The sequence below is a fragment of the Coregonus clupeaformis genome, unplaced genomic scaffold (genome assembly GCF_020615455.1).
Source record: "Coregonus clupeaformis isolate EN_2021a unplaced genomic scaffold, ASM2061545v1 scaf0090, whole genome shotgun sequence".
NCBI lineage: Eukaryota > Metazoa > Chordata > Actinopteri > Salmoniformes > Salmonidae > Coregonus > Coregonus clupeaformis.
Window position 1 is genome coordinate 123,548 of NW_025533545.1, and position 16,073 is coordinate 139,620.

General features: G+C 43.4%; 1 protein-coding gene across 1 annotated transcript; it reads right to left on the bottom strand.

The window, feature by feature from the left end:
- Nucleotides 1–1,271: 1,271 nt before the first annotated feature.
- Nucleotides 1,272–12,252, bottom strand: LOC121558847 (polyadenylate-binding protein-interacting protein 2B). Its single transcript, XM_041872204.2, has 5 exons — nt 12,127–12,252; nt 7,219–7,391; nt 5,074–5,250; nt 2,699–2,961; nt 1,272–2,665 (listed from the first exon to the last, which is right to left on the bottom strand). The coding sequence occupies exons 1-4, from the start codon at nt 12,131–12,133 to the stop codon at nt 2,905–2,907; spliced, it is 414 nt and encodes a 137-aa protein (XP_041728138.1). The 5' UTR covers nt 12,134–12,252; the 3' UTR covers nt 1,272–2,665; nt 2,699–2,904.
- Between the last annotated feature and the right edge of the window lie 3,821 nt (nt 12,253–16,073).

A 16,073-nucleotide genomic window follows, 5' to 3' on the forward strand; every position in this document is an offset into this window, starting at 1 on the left:
TTAGAACAGGGACCCTTGGTAGCCCTATGGGCCCTGATCAAAAGTAGTGCACTACATAAAAGGGAATAGGGTGCCATTTGGGACGCGTCCCATTCCCGTTTTGACCACAGGCTATGGCAACCCAAGAGAGACAAAACACCTTGCTCCTCGAAAGACAAAATAAATGAGATTGATTTTTAAACAGAGCCTGATCAGGTGTTACTCAACAATATTGAACCAACAGAGTTCAACATGATGCTTCCATTCTTTCAGTACTGAGAGAGGCCGCGTCCCAAAATGGAACCTTATTCCCTATTTAATGCACTACTTTTCATCTGTGCCCATAAAGGTTCTGATTTATAGTAGAGCACTGTATGGGGAACAGGGTGCCATTTGAGATGCAAGCCACAGAGAACAGCCTTGTTCCAAACACTAATACCCTAACCCCTACACCCTTGTTCACATAGACCCATCAAAGGGTGACACCTCAAATGATTCCCTGCTCCCCATACATCCCTGCCTTTCAGAGCTCCAGGTTCTGATATGGGGAATAGAACCTCAACCTTTTCACCCACAAGGTAGGAGAGAGGAGAAACTGGTTTGGAACCAGACCCATGAGAAATAAAAAAAACAGCTCTACACAGACAGAGAGTTTATGATGTAATAAATGGGGAAATTAGGCAGGTCAATAGGTCGTTGATAACATCACAATACGGCGCAGAGCGTTGGATTTGGCTGCTCGGGGGGGGTCAAGGAGACCTCCAGCTCCGTTAAACCCGTTGACAACTATGTGCCATTTGAGGGATTGTTAAATCAATGTTATAACAGGGATGGTCCCCTGTGGCTCAGTTGGTAGAGCATGGTGCTTGCAACGCCAGGGTTGTGGGTTCGATTCCCACGGGGGGCAGTATGAAACATTTATGCACTCACTTAACTGTAAGTCGCTCTGGATAAGAGCGTCTGCTAAATAACTGTAATAACTGTTTATCACCTCTTGAAGAGCGTAGTCAGAGTTATACAGCGAGTAACTGCATGCTTTCATGATCAATAAACATCCATTGATCATGTATTTTCAGATATGAGAGTAGCCCATTCATTTGGCATGTAGCTAACTAGATAGCCAAGCAAACAACATATCATTTAGCTTGCTTCAGAGATTAGGCTTTTGGAAAGAGCTTGACGTCGGCAAGTCCTCCTCTTGGTAAAGTGGACTATGGTCACCACCACTAGAGGACAAGCAAATCAAACAATATCTGGATATAGCCATCTAGTTTATCCCCTGAAAGTTAGCTTGTTAGCTAGCCACATTGACGTGATCTGTCGTTAGCTAGCCACATTGACGTGATCTGTCGTTAGCTAGCCACATTGACGTGATCTGTCGTTAGCTAGCTACATTGACGTGATCTGTCGTTAGCTAGCCACATAGACGTGATCTGTCGTTAGCTAGCCACATAGACGTGATCTGTCGTTAGCTAGCCACATTGACGTGGTACATCAATCAATGTTGCCTCTATCACGTCTTTCAGCAGAAATAGTGATTAAAACACTGTTGTAGAGGGGATAATGCTAGCTAACTTCGCTGTAGGCCTAAGTTGGTTGGAGAGAAAAAGTACATTAGGTCTACTTACCACTATATGTTTAGCCAACTGTACAAAGTTTCTACCGGTAGCTTGCATTATCAGCTAACAGTACATCTGCAAATGCGCCCTTCTGCTGCTTGACAAGCAGAGCCCACAAAGGATGGGAAATTCACCTGAACCACTCGTCCTTGTCAGGTATAGGTCACTTTTCTATCACTCAAATATCCAATCAATGGTGGTCAATATTGAGAGATATCGTGAAGGCTACCCTCACGTATCTGAAATTCCATGATCAATTGATGTTTACTGATCATGAAAAGCATGCAGTTACTGTATAACTGATGATAGAGCTAAATATGGAATAATCTGACCTTTGTAGTTTTGACTATGTGCTTCAAGAGGTGATGATATTACAACCAAATAGTTAGCATTTATTTAACAATCCCTTGAAAACGACACACAGTTGTCAATGGTTTTAGTGGAGCTGGGGTTCTCCTTGCCCCCTCAGCAGGCAAATCGAACGCTTTGGACCGTATTGTGACATTTTATTGATAACGACCTATAGAACAGAGAAATGATGATGTCATATTGTGACCAGAGGTACGTAGATGTACAGAGTTCTAGAACGGACAACTGTCTGTCATCCATGGCACTAAGAACATTCTTAGTTGGATTCCAATTAGAATGGTAATGTTGTGGAACATTCCGGCACAAACATGGCAGCCATGAAAAGTATAAATGCCGATCTCAAAATGGCACCCTATTCCCTATGTAGTGCACTACTTTGGACCAGGTAGTGCACTATAAAGGTGGAACAGGGTGTCATCTGTGATTCGCCTGTTGCGTTATCATGGAGCTTTTAGGTGCCAACATGGCAACCATGAAAAGTCGGAAAATCTCAAACAGAGTTTCCCATTTCTCTGTATATGTACGTCTCGGTGTGCGTCCGAAAAGGCACCCTATTCCCTATGGACTCAAGCCCATGGGCCCTGGTCAAAAGTAGTGCACTACATAGGGTATAGGGTGCCATTTGAGACTCAGCCTCTAGAGTGTAAATGGAGCAGCAGCTCCCTCCTTAGGGTTCTGTTCGTACTGACCCCTCCCTCCTCCCCCCCCCACCCAACCTCCCCCCACCCAACCTCCCCCCAACCTGTCCCTTAGTTTACCATTAAACAAACAGAAACTAAAAAGAAGTCGTCGTCGTCGTCCCCCCACCCTCTTACGGATTTCTACCTACACGCCTTGGACCTGTGTGTGTTGTTCGGTGTGTGTGTTCCGGTCGAGGCCGCCAGAGTCTCTGCAAGCGTGTGTGTGTGTGGGCGCTCCCTGGGGGTGAGGGGGACTCCTAGTATTTCACTCCTGGAACGAACTCCTTCGCATCGGGGTTCAAGTTGCTCTTCCTCTGCAGGGAGAGAGATGGAGGGATAATGGGATGGAGGGAGGGATAATGAGATGGAGACGGATGGAGGGATAATGAGATGGAGGGATAATGAGATGGAGGGATAATGAGATGGAGGGATAATGAGATGGAGGGATAATGAGATGGAGGGATAATGAGATGGAGTGATAATGAGATGGAGGGATAATGAGATGGAGGGATGGAGGAGTGGAGGGATGGCATGATTAAGAAAAGAGAAAATAAAGTGAGAACCATTAAATTGTACAAAACAAATTCACAAACACACAGCCATCTTGTGATGTTATAATATATATGTATGTGTCTTAATGGAGGCTGCTGAGGGGAGGACGGCTCATAATAATGTGTGGAACGGAGCAAATGGAACGGCATCAAACACACAGAAACCAACCTCCTGTGGTGTGTATGTATGTATATATACAGTACCAGTCAAAAGTTTGGACACGCCTACTCATTCAAGAGTTTTTCTTTATTTTTACTATTTTCTACATTGTAGAATAATAGTGAAGACATCAACACTATGAAATAACACATATGGAATCATGTAGTAACCAAAAAAGTGTTAAACAAATGAAAATATATTTTTAAAATGTGAGATTCTTCAAATAGCCACCCTTTGCCTTGATGACAGCTTTGCACACTCTTGGCATTCTCTCAACCAGCTTCATGAGGTAGTCACCTGGAATGCATTTCAATTAACAGGTGTGCCTTCTTAAAAAGTTAATTTGTGGAATTTATTTCCTTCTTAATGCGTTTGAGCCAATCAGTTGTGTTGTGACAAGGTAGGGGGGTATCCAGAAGATAGCCCTATTTGGTAAAAGACCAAGTCCATATTATGGCAAGAACAGCTCAAATAAGCAAAGAGAAACAACAGTCCATCATTACTTTAAGACATGAAGGTCAGTCAATACGGAACATTTCAAGAACTTTGAACGTTTCTTCAAGTGCAGTCGCAAAAACCATCAAGCGCTATGATGAAACTGGCTCTCATGAGGACCGCCACAGGAATGGAAGACCCAGAGTTACTTCTGCTGCAGAGGATAAGTTCATTAGAGTTACCAGCCTCAAAAACTGCAGCCCAAATAAATGCTTCACAGAGTTCAAGTAACAGACACATCTCAACATCAACTGTTCAGAGGAGACTGTGTGAATCAGGCCTTCATGGTCGAATTGCTGCAAAGAAACCACTACTAAAGGACACCAATAATAAGAAGAGACCTGCTTGGGCCAAGAAACACGAGCAATGGACATTAGACCGGTGGAAATTTGTCCTTTGGGCTGGAGTCCAAATGGGAGATTTTTGGTTCAAACCGCCGTGTCTTTGTGAGACGCGGTGTGGGTGAACGGATGATCTCCGCATGTGTAGTCCCCACCGTAAAGCATGGAGGAGGTGGTGCTATGGTGTAGGGGTGCTTTGCTGGTGACACTGTCTGTGATTTATTTAGAAATCAAAGCACACTTAACCAGCATGGCTACCACAGCATTCTGCAGCGATACGCCATCCCATCTGGTTTGCGCTTAGTGGGACTATCCTTTGTTTTTCAACAGGACAATGACCCAACACACCTCCAGGCTGTGTAAGGGCTATTTTACCAAGAAAGAGAGTGATGGAGTGCTGCATCAAAAGACCTGGCCTCCACTATCACCCGACCTCAACCCAATTGAGATGGTTTGGGATGAGTCGGACGGCAGAGTGAAGGAAAAGCAGCCAACAAGTGCTCAGCATATGTGGGAACTCCTTCAAGACTGTTGAAAAAGCATTCCAGGTGAAGCTGTTTGAGAGAATGCCAAGAGTGTGCAAAGCTGTCATCAAGGCAAAGGGTGGCTACTTTGAAGAATCTAAAATATATTTTGATTTGTTTAACACTTTCGGATACTACATGATTCCATGTGTTATTTCCTAGTTTTGATGTCTTCACTATTATTCTACAATGTAGAAAATAGTAAAAATAAAGAAAACCCCTTGAATGAGTAGGTGTGTCAACTGTTGACTGGTACTGTATGTGTACATACATAAATACATTATACCATCACAAGATGTCTGTCCATTGTTGTACATAATATGGTGGGTGTGTGTGTTCCGCTGTATCTCCTCACCGCCATCTCCTCTGCGTTTCCTCCGTCGCTGACTGACAGGCCGTTGAGTTGCTGCTGGATCTGACCCACCCCCGAGGGGAGGTCCCTGGCCGGGATGAACCAATCCTGGTCCTCCTCGTCCAACATCTCCTGGAAACAACGCTCCAAGAACTCCTGCTCCAACAACTCCTCTTCAACCTGACGGAGAGAGAGAGAGAGAAGAAGGTTCAGTATCTACACTATATACACACAAAAGTATGTGGACACCCCTTCAAATTAGTGGATTCGGCTATTTCAGCCACACCCGTTGCTGACAGGTGTATAAAAAAATCGAGCACACAGCCATGCAATCTTCATTGACAAACATTGGCAGTAGAATGGCCTTACTGAAGAGCTCAGTGACTTTCAACGTGGCACCGTCATAGGATGCCACCTTTCCAATAAGTCAGTTCGTCAAATTTCTGCCCTGCTAGAGCTGCCCCGGTCAACTGTAAGTGCTGTTATTGTGAAGTGGCAAAGCGATAGGCCACACAAGCTCACAAAACGGGACCGCTGAGTGCTGAAGCGTGTAGCGCGTAAAAATCGTCTGTCCTCGGATGCAACACTCACTACAGAGTTCCAAACTGCCTCTGGAAGCAACGTCAGCACAATAACTGTTCATCGAGAGCTTCATGAAATGGGTTTCCATGGCCGAGCAGCCGCACACAAGCCTGAGATCACCATGCGCAATGTCAAGCGTTGGCTGGAGTGGTGTAAAGCTCGCCGCCATTGGACTCTGGAGCAGTGGAAATGCGTTCTCTGGAGTGATGAGTCACCCTTCAACATCTGGCAGTCCGACGGACAAATCTGTGTTTGGCGGATGCCAGGAGAACGCTACCCGAATGCATAGTGCCAACTGTAAAGTTTGATGGAGGAGGAATAATGGTCTGGGGCTGTTTTTCTTGGTTCGAACTAGGCCCCTTGGTTCCAGTGAAGGGAAATCTTAACGCTACAGCATACAATTACATTCTAGACAATTCTGTGCTTCCAACTTTGTGGCAACCGTTTGGGGAAAGCCCTTTCCTGTTTCAGCATGACAATGCCGCCGTGCACAAAGCGAGGTCCATACAGAAATGGTTTGTCGAGATCGGTGTGGAAGAACTTGACTGACCTGCACAGAGCCCAGACCTCAACCCCATCGAACACCTTTGGGATGAATTGGAACGCCGACTGCGAGCCAGGCCTAATCACCCAACATCACTAATGCTCGTCCCTGCACCAATGTTCCAACATCTAGTGGAAAGCCTTCCCAGAAGAGTGGAGGCTGTTATAGTAGCAAAGGGGGGGGACCAACTCCGTATTAATGGCCAGGAATTTGGAATGAGGTGTTCGACGAGCAGGTGTCCACATACTTTTGGTCATGTAGTGTAGAGGGAGGGAGGGAGGGAGGGAGGGAGGGAGGGAGGGAGGGAGGGAGGGAGAGGAGGAGGGAGGGAGAGGAGGAGGGAGGGAGGGAGAGGAGGAGGGAGGGAGGGAGAGCGAAACAATGCTTCAGGAACTCCTCTTCAGACCAGACACTGGTAGTAGTTGTAGCAGTAGTAGCAGTAATAGTAGTAGTAGTAGTAGTAGTAGTAGTAGTAGTAGTAGTAGTAGTAGTAGCAGCAGTAGCAGTAGTAGTAGTAGCAGTAGTAGTAGTAGTAGCAGTAGCAGTAGTAGTAGCAGCAGTAGCAGTGAGCCAGTCTAGAAAGGAAAGGAGGGGAGCGAGAGCAGGAGATGAGACATCCTCATTACACAACACACAGAGAGAGAGAGAGAGAGAGAGACAGACAGAAACAGACAGAGAATGGTGCGTGGTTGGATTCCACCTCTAAAGAGTTTCCTCTTGATAAGACAGACATCAAGCAGACACATCTGGGACTAACTGTCTGTGTGTGTGTGTCTCTGTGTGTGTGTCTCTGTGTGTGTGTGTGTGTGTGTCTCTGTGTCTGTCTCTGTGTGTGTCTGTCTCTGTGTGTGTCTGTCTCTGTGTGTGTGTGTGTGTGTCTGTGTGTGTCTCTGTGTGTGTGTGTGTGTATCTGTGTCTGTCTCTGTTTGTGTGTGTGTGTGTGTCTCTGTGTGTGTGGGTCTGTCTGTCTCTGTGTGTGTGGGTCTGTCTGTCTCTGTGTGTCTCTGTGTGTGTCCACCAACCTGTCTGTTGTAAACATCCTCGTTCTCCATCCACATGTACTCAGCAAAGGGATCGTCTCCTCCCTGCTCGCCCTCTCCCGGATGCCCATTTGCTATGGGCTCCTTGCCTTCCTTCCCCGGAGCCCCGCCCCCCGGCGTCTTCACTACCTCGGGACCACTCATCTCCGACGGCTCTGATGGGACCGGAGATGAAGATTCATGGTTACACACAAACACACACACAACGCTTCCTGTTTGATTTCCTTGGTACTTCTGAGTAGTACTGGTATTGTGACAACCCAAAATGTATTTTGGCATTGGCTGGTAGAATCTCTATTCTTACCTGCCACATTGTCTGGTGGTCACACAGAGCATTTGGGAGCAGTTTTCTTGCTTGGCTATATGCATGGTGCAATATGTTAAAATAATTGTACTAATATGTTATTGGGCAAATTTTTCCCCCATTCATTTTTTGAGTACAATGTCCTTTTAAAAAGTCACCAGAACTGAGCTTCTCAGTCATTTTACATTTACATTTTAGTCATTTAGCAGACGTTCTTATCCAGAGCAACTTACAGTTAGTGAGTGCATACATTATTATTATTATTTTATTTTTTTCATACTGGCCCCCCGTGGGAATCGAACCCACAACCCTGGCGTTGCAAACGCCATGCTCTACCAACTGAGCTACATCCCTGCCGGCCATTCCCTCCACTACCCTGGACGACGCTGGGCCAATTGTGCGCCGCCCCATGGGTCTCCCGGTCGCGGCCGGCTACAACAGAGCCTGGATTCGAACCAGGATCTCTAGTGGCACAGCTAGCACTGCGCCACTCGGGAGATTAATTCATAAATAATTATCCGGGGGGGACCCGAACCCCCTCACATTTTTCCCTGACTGCTACAAATTTTTCCGGAGGAAACACTGAACCCTACAGTCTACCTCCACCTATAAACCTAAATAGGCCAAATTGCTAAACATCACATTCACACACAGCCTGAGAAACACAGGCTGGCAGTTCTGCAGGCGTTGGTAGTGGGTTCGATCCCCGGGACCACCCATACACAAAAAAATAATTATGCACGCATGACTAAGTCGCTTTGGATAAAAGCGTCTGCTAAATGGCATATTATATTATTATTATAAAGTGACTAGGCAACGGGTTAGATAAAAGCAGCTATTGGTTAACTATTTAACTAACTATTTAGCAGTCTTATAGCTTGGGGGTAGAAGCTGTTCAGGGTTCTGTTGGTTCCAGACTTGGTGCATCGGTACCACTTGCCATGCTGTAGCAGAGAGAACAGTCTATGACTTGGGTGGCTGGAGTCTTAGAAAAGTTTTAGGGCCTTCCTCTGACACCACCTGGTATATAGGTCCTGGATGGCAGGAAGCTTGGCCCCAGTGATGTACTGGGCTGTACGCACTACCCTCTGTAGCACCTTGCGGTCGGATGCCAAGCAGTTCTAATACCAAGTGGTGATGCAGCCAGTCAAGATGCTCTCGATGGTGCAGCTGTAGAACTTTTTGAGGATCTGAGGGCCCATACCGAATCTTTTCAGCCTCCAAAGGGGGAAGAGGTGTTGTCGTGCCCTCTTCACAACTGTGTTTATGTGTGTGGACCATGAAGTTCCTTAGTGATGTGGACACCAGCTTTCTAAGTGCACCGGGCTATGCAAAACCAACTGGCCCACTCGGATCTAGCATGGTGTTTGGGGATGGAATAAGCTAGCTATAGCAAGCAAGCTACAACAACTCCATCAATGCTGCACATTTTGCAGAAATGAATGGTCAAAAACCAAATTGGATGAATGTCATTGTTTATTTCAAGCTGTCTTTATTTTTGCTGAACTGCCTGGTCCTTATTGACCAATATAACTTGCAGGATATCATGGTAGACAATGTTTGTGTTAGCCATTATACCTGGATTTACTCTTATTGCTGCTAGTAACGTTAGCATTCAGGTTAGCATGTGGCTAGCTATAGCTACCATTGGCCAACAACAGAGTTTTAGCCAGTTTGGTTTTAGACGTTCAATGTCTACTGTGATGATAAAGGTGTATCTTGATTTTGTGTAACAGTACGAGAAACGCTGATGTGCTGAACTGCTAATAAGTGATGTTTCAAGGTTGCTAGTGGTTAGCTAGTAGGGGTAAGCCAGCAGGGCTGGAAAAGGGGCTATGCTAAAAGCCTGCGTGCTGTAGTGATGAAAACATTTTTAGTTGATACAGAATAAAGAAATCACAGGATATGGTCAGATTATAATTTGGCTTTATTCAGTGGCAAAATATTTTTTCTAAAACAATGATGTGGGTCTTCAGCATCTTATGTGGACAGTGGCTTCACTCCTGCTGTGTGTTCTTCTATTGACGTCACTTTTCCCAACGCTTTTCCGACATGACTTCGGTCAAATTCAGACAAAATATAAAATTTAGCCCAAAATACAAATGTAAAGTGATATGTCGTATTGGGACTTTTAGTTGGAAGGATGAAACCAATCAGAATGTTTAACAGCAACCTAATTATGCAATCTTCCCTTTAAGGTCTGGAAGGAGTCTTTTTTTGGTTGCCCAACGATTATGATCCCTTGCCCAAAAACATAAAGTAGCTATATTCACCTACACACAGGGGAAGAACCAGAAAGACCAGACTAGTGGAATTATTTGCATTTTGGTTTGTATCAGAAAGAGAAAGAAAATCACCTGCCCAATGGGGCAACAACAAAGCAGGTTCATGAGCGACTGCTCATGTCGGGCAATAGGGCTTCCCTTAATATATCAATCCCTGAGCCATGTCTAGAATGTTAGAACAGTGGTTCAAGCGTCATACTGATTTCAGTTAAATAAGGCTGAATCTAACAAGCTCCATACTGATTTCAGTTAAATAAGGCTGAATCTAACAAGCTCCATACTGATTTTAGTTAAATAAGGCTGAATCTAACAAGCTCCATACTGATTTCAGTTAAATAAGGCTGAATCTAACAAGCTCCATACTGATTTCAGTTAAATAAGGCTGAATCTAACAAGCTCCATACTGATTTCAGTTAAATAAGGCTGAATCTAACAAGCTCCATACTGATTTTAGTTAAATAAGACTGAATCTAACAAGCTCCATACTGATTTCAGTTAAATAAGGCTGAATCTAACAAGCTCCATACTGATTTCAGTTAAATAAGGCTGAATCTAACAAGCTCCATACTGATTTCAGTTAAATAAGGCTGAATCTAACAAGCTCCATACTGATTTCAGTTAAATAAGGCTGAATCTAACAAGCTCCATACTGATTGTGTTTGTGAGTTTTTTTTTTAATAACGTAATTTAGCAGACGCTCTTATCCAGAGCGACTTACAGTTAGTGACTGCATACATTTTTTTTTTTATACTGGCCCCCCGTGGGAATCGAACCCACAACCCTGGTGTTACAAACGCCATGCTCTACCAACTGAGCTACATGGGACTTCAGTTAAATAAGGCTGAATCTAATAAGCTCCGTACTGATTTCAGTTAATAGTTAAATAAGGCTGAATCTAACATTGAGATAAGCACTCATAATAAAGAAAGTAAAAAGGTAAAGGCTCATTATACTTTTCATACATTGATGTAAATAGTAACTGTATGAGGTGTGATCGGATTGGGATGTTACATTAGAATTTGGACCAACGCGTGGTCCATCAGTTAGTGACGCGGACCCCTGACTCACAATATAGGTTACCTTTCCTTTCTCAATAAAATAAAACCCAACAAATAAAAATAATTTGGACCAGTGTCGTCAGAACACAGTTCAACCACAGGTGGATAATGGAAAGTATAGTCCTCGCTGAGAAGCAGTTTATCGATCCGTTTCCTCCATTATATATACACACACACCTCTACATTAGCTAGCTTTCTACTGTACTGCAGTGCAGTGTAGGACAATTTGCTAACGTCACAAATGAAACCACGTGTGTTTTCTTTATTTAGCGATGAACAATGCCAAGATAGCACACCTGTGTATGGAATAGCAACCGTGTATTTCTAGCTGGTTTGCCATCACTGGTAAATATAGCTAGTCTGATGCTATTTGTATTGGGGTCAACGTGTTGTCACGGTGTTGTTGTGTAACTTAACCACGCCGCATGCAGGGAGGGGCTTGCTCGTGTATGTATACTCTGAAAAATGTAAACAAGTTATTAACCATTGGCAATCAGCTGGTTATTTTCGGCCTTGTTAAAAGCTTAATTCTGCTAAGACAAATCTTATACAAGGCGGTTTAGCTATAGGTTTGTGGTGATGGATTTAACGATAGCTAACGTTGGCTACATCAACCTGCCTTCTATTGCTATCTGGCTAATAAACCAGTTTCACACCTTACCAAAACCGCTACCTAGCTAAGAATCTGAGACAAAGGTGGCTTAACAACATCAAGGTTGGTTGCAACAGGCCGCAAATGAAGTGATGACATAACGACAACTACACATGAAATTAGCGCGCTAGCTAGCTGTTAAAAGGATTGGGAGGGCTTAGCAAGGTAATACTAGCTGGCTAGCTACAACATGCTACCACCATCATGGATGGGCCTACAAGGAAAACATAACGGAACACTAGCTAAAAGAGTTAGCTAACTAACGGTCACGAAAAAAAAGTTTGACGGTGAACATATTTTGAAACGGCTGTTCTAAAACGCATTTCCTAAAAATATGGAACAATCGCAATATGAAATTCTAGAATTCCAGAACGCAACGTTAACAATAGGTTGGAGTTCCATTCCCATCTGGATTGATGCGTCAGAGACACAACTAGCTAGCTAGGCTAACTAAACTAGCCAGCTGGCATTGCTAGCTAGGTCAGTGCATGGCATTTCGCACGGAATCGGGCCAAGACGCAATATTCCGTTTTCAAATACTTGGCTGTGAAATCCACGTAAAAACTGACGGCGTGTGTTCTAAAGTCATACCTGGCATCCCCTGCTTTAGTGTTACTTCTTCAAACCGACAAAATAAAAATAAACGTATTTCCAACACACTCGTAGGCTAGCTAACGTTAGTTAGCTAAATACATTAGGAACACGGTGGTCATGTGGTCTGGGCTTGAACAAACATCCAACAAGCGTCCTCCCCAAAACACACACTTGCATGGCTAACATTAAAGCTAGTGGACTGTAAAGTCAGCGGGATGTATATGTTGAACATTAAATAGAAACATTAAGGTATAGCGGACACTTAAGAAACGTTTTTGTACTGGTGAAAAAATGTATACATCATAGCTTGCGAGTCCTTCTTGTGACATTTTCTTTTGTTGCTAACTAGTAGCAGAGTAAACAGTGCTTAACAGACAAGTGCGAGTGTTTTGAGAATCTCGCCAACTACCTATATCCTTTATCGTTAGCTAGCTAGCTTTATTTTGATATTCAACAGTCAACCAAAGCGAACGATACGGGCTTTCCAAATTCAGATTGAAAACACAGCCACAGCTGTTAGCAAATTACGAAAGCCGCTAACCTATAAATAGCTAACGTTACTCACCAACCAAGTTGAAATGTGGTAAACAAACCCCGTAGTAAAAACTAAACGGCAGCTCGTATGAAAGCGGCTCCTCAATTCCCGAAAGAACCCCAGAACAAAACAATTTAACACATCCGATTTTAAGATTCGTAAATATGTGTCTTTGTCCGTTTTTCCCCGTTATAATCCATAGAGAGAGAGAGCCTCGAAAATCACGATTTGTGCCACAACCGCGAGCCAGGAAAACGGTCACGTGGTACCGATTGTCCAACTGTACACACCGACTATTGGTGGGATCGGGCATCAGTCAACTCCTTTTACTGACATCACTGGTATAGAGTAAAACAAGAAACAGCCCCCTTTTCATTCACAGACCGAATAAAAAAACAAAGTACAATCTGGTAAAGTAGGGCATACATACAGTCATTGGCAGGCTACCCATTATTTATTCCCTACCCTAATAGTATTCCTAGTGCCTTTATACGATTTGTCAAGTTCATTATTTAATGGTCCTGGTCTAAACTGTGACACATTCCATATCCACAAGTACTGTCATGACTAATCCTTTCAGAAGTCCACAGCGCAATAGGATTATTGTGATTGTCCAAGAGAGGAGAGGAAGAAAGTATATTCAAGACTATTGAGATTTTGCTAATGGCAGTGGTTGAGATGCATTATCTTTAACACTCAGCAGAGGGCGCCACAAACACATATTTTGAGAGCATGAAGTGTGTGTGTGTGTGTGTGTGTGAGAGAGAGAGAGAGAGAACACTTTATGGAACACAAAGCCTTCACTATCTCATCCTGGAATATCCCAGGCCTGAGGTCATCTGCCTTTGGCCTGAAGAGCAGGAACCTGGACTTCACCAAAGAAATCAGAAATACATACATTGTCATCCTTCAAGAAACATGGTATAGAGGAGATGGACCCACTGGTTGCCCTCTAGGATACAGAGAGCTGGTAGTCCCATCGACCAAACTACCAGGAGTAAAACAGGGAAGAGACTCAGGGGGTATACTAATTAGGTATAGAGCAGACCTAACCCACTCTATTAAATTAATAAAAACAGGAACATTTTACATTTGGCTAGAAATTCAAAAGGAAATGACCTCAAAAGAGAAAAATGTCCTCCTGTGTGCTACCTATATCCCCCATTAGAATCCCCATACTTTAATGAAGATACTTTAATGAAGACATTATCAATTACAAATCTTAGAATCAGCTATTAAAGACTAACAGAACCCACTGGATTCTCCAATGACATTGAATGAACTACAGGACAAAATACCAACCCTCCAACCCCAAAAGGCCTGTGGTGTTGATGGTATCCTCAATGAAATGATCAAATATACAGACCACAAATTCAAATTGGCTATACTTAAACTTTTTAACATCATCCTCAGCTCTGGCATCTTCCACAATATTTGGAACCAAGGACTGATCACCCCAATCCACAAAAGTGGAGAAAATTTGACCCCAATAACTACCGTGGGATATGAGTCAACAGCAACCTTGGGAAAATCCTCTGCATTATCATCCTCAGTTAAAACAATGTACTGAGAAAATGTCAAATTGAAGGGCCTTCTACGCCATCGAAAGGAACATAAAATTCGACATCCCAATTAGGATCTGGCTAAAAATACTTGAATCAGTTATAGAACCCATTGACCTTTATGGTTGTGAGCTCTGGGGTCCGCTCACCAACCAAGAATTCACAAAATGGGACAAACACCCAATTGAGACTCTGCATGCAGAATTCTGCAAAAACATCCTCAGTGTACAACGTAAAACACTGAATAATGCATGCAGAGCAGAATTAGGCGGATACCCGCTAATTATCAAAATCCAGAAAAGTGCAGTTAAATTCTACAACCACCTAAAAGGTAGCGATTCCCAAATCTTCCATAACAAAACCATCACCTACAGAGAGATTAATCTAGAGAAGAGTCCCCTAAGTAAGCTGGTCCTGGGGCTCTGTTCACAAACATAAACAGACCCCACAGAGCCCCAGGACAGCAACAGCAACACAATTAGACCCAACCAAATCATGAGAAAACAAAAAGATAATTACATTTACATTTTAGTCATTTAGCAGACGCTCTTATCCAGAGCGACTTACAGTTAGTGAGTGCATACATTTTTTAAATGTTTTAATTTGTTTTCATACTGGCCCCCCGTGGGAATTACTTGACACATTCGAAAGAATTTACCAAAAAACTGAGCAAACTTGAATGCTATTTGGCCCTAAACAGAGAGTACACAGTGGCAGAATATCTGACCACTGTGACTGACCCCAAATTAAGGAAAGCTTTGACTATGTACAGACTCAGTGAGCATAGCCTTGCTATTGAGAGAGGCCGCCATAGGCAGAACTGACTCTCAAGAGAAGACAGGCTATGTGCACACTGCCCACAAAATGAGGTGGAAACTGAGCTGCACTTCCTAACCTCCTGCCAAATGTATGACCACATTGGAAACATATATTTCCCTCAGATTACACAGACCCACAAAGAATTCGAAAACATATCAAATTTTTATAAACTCCCATATCTTTTGGGTGAAATACCACAGTGTGCAATCACAGCAGCAAGATGTGTGACCTGTTGTCACAAGAAAAGGGTAACCAGTGAAGAACAAACACCATTGTAAATACAACCCATATTTATGTTTATTTATTTTCCCTTTTGTACTTTAACTATTTGCACTGTTACAACACTGTATATAGACATAATATGACGATTGAAATGTCTTCATTCTTTTGGAACTTTTGTGAGTGTAATATTTACTGTTAACTTTTTATTGTTTATTTCACTTTTGTTTATTATCTATTTTACTTGCTTTGGCAATGTTAACATACGTTTCCCATGCCAATAAAGCCCTTTGAATTGAATTGAGAGAGAGAGAGAGAGAGAGGGAGAGAGAGCGGAGAGAGAGAGAGAGAGAGAGCGAGAGAGAGAGAGAGAGAGAGAGAGAGAGAGAGAGAGAGAGAGAGAGAGCGAGAGAGAGAGAGAGAGAGAGATGTGTGAGAGACATAACAATTATTAATAAAGTTGTAGAGCGCCAGATGTTCCCAAGAGTGTGTGTGTCGGTGTGAGATTATACAGACTCTGTTGACCTCATATAAAACACTTGCAGTCTGTTACTCATAATTTCTCTCTCTCTCTCTCTCTCCCCTCTCTCTCTCTCTCTCTCTCTCTCTCTCTCTCTCTCTCTCTCTCTCTCTCTCTCTCTCTCTCTCTCTCTCTCTCTCTCTCTCTCTCTCTCTCTCTCTCTCTCTCTCTCTCTCTCTCTCCAGTGATATATAACTGACAGAAACACACACACACAAAAGACACACACATTCAAAAGACACACACACACTTCAGTGATATAACTCATAGTGTGTGTTTCCTCTTCCAC

Excerpts from the sequence above, each read along its gene's own strand:
- LOC121558847 (XM_041872204.2), bottom strand. Across the intron at positions 5,251-7,218 it reads AGGATGTTTACAACAGACAG|GTTGAAGAGGAGTTGTTGGA; the intron begins GTTGGTGGACAC and ends TCTCTCCGTCAG. Across the intron at positions 2,962-5,073 it reads GAAACGCAGAGGAGATGGCG|AGGAAGAGCAACTTGAACCC; the intron begins GTGAGGAGATAC and ends CTCTCCCTGCAG.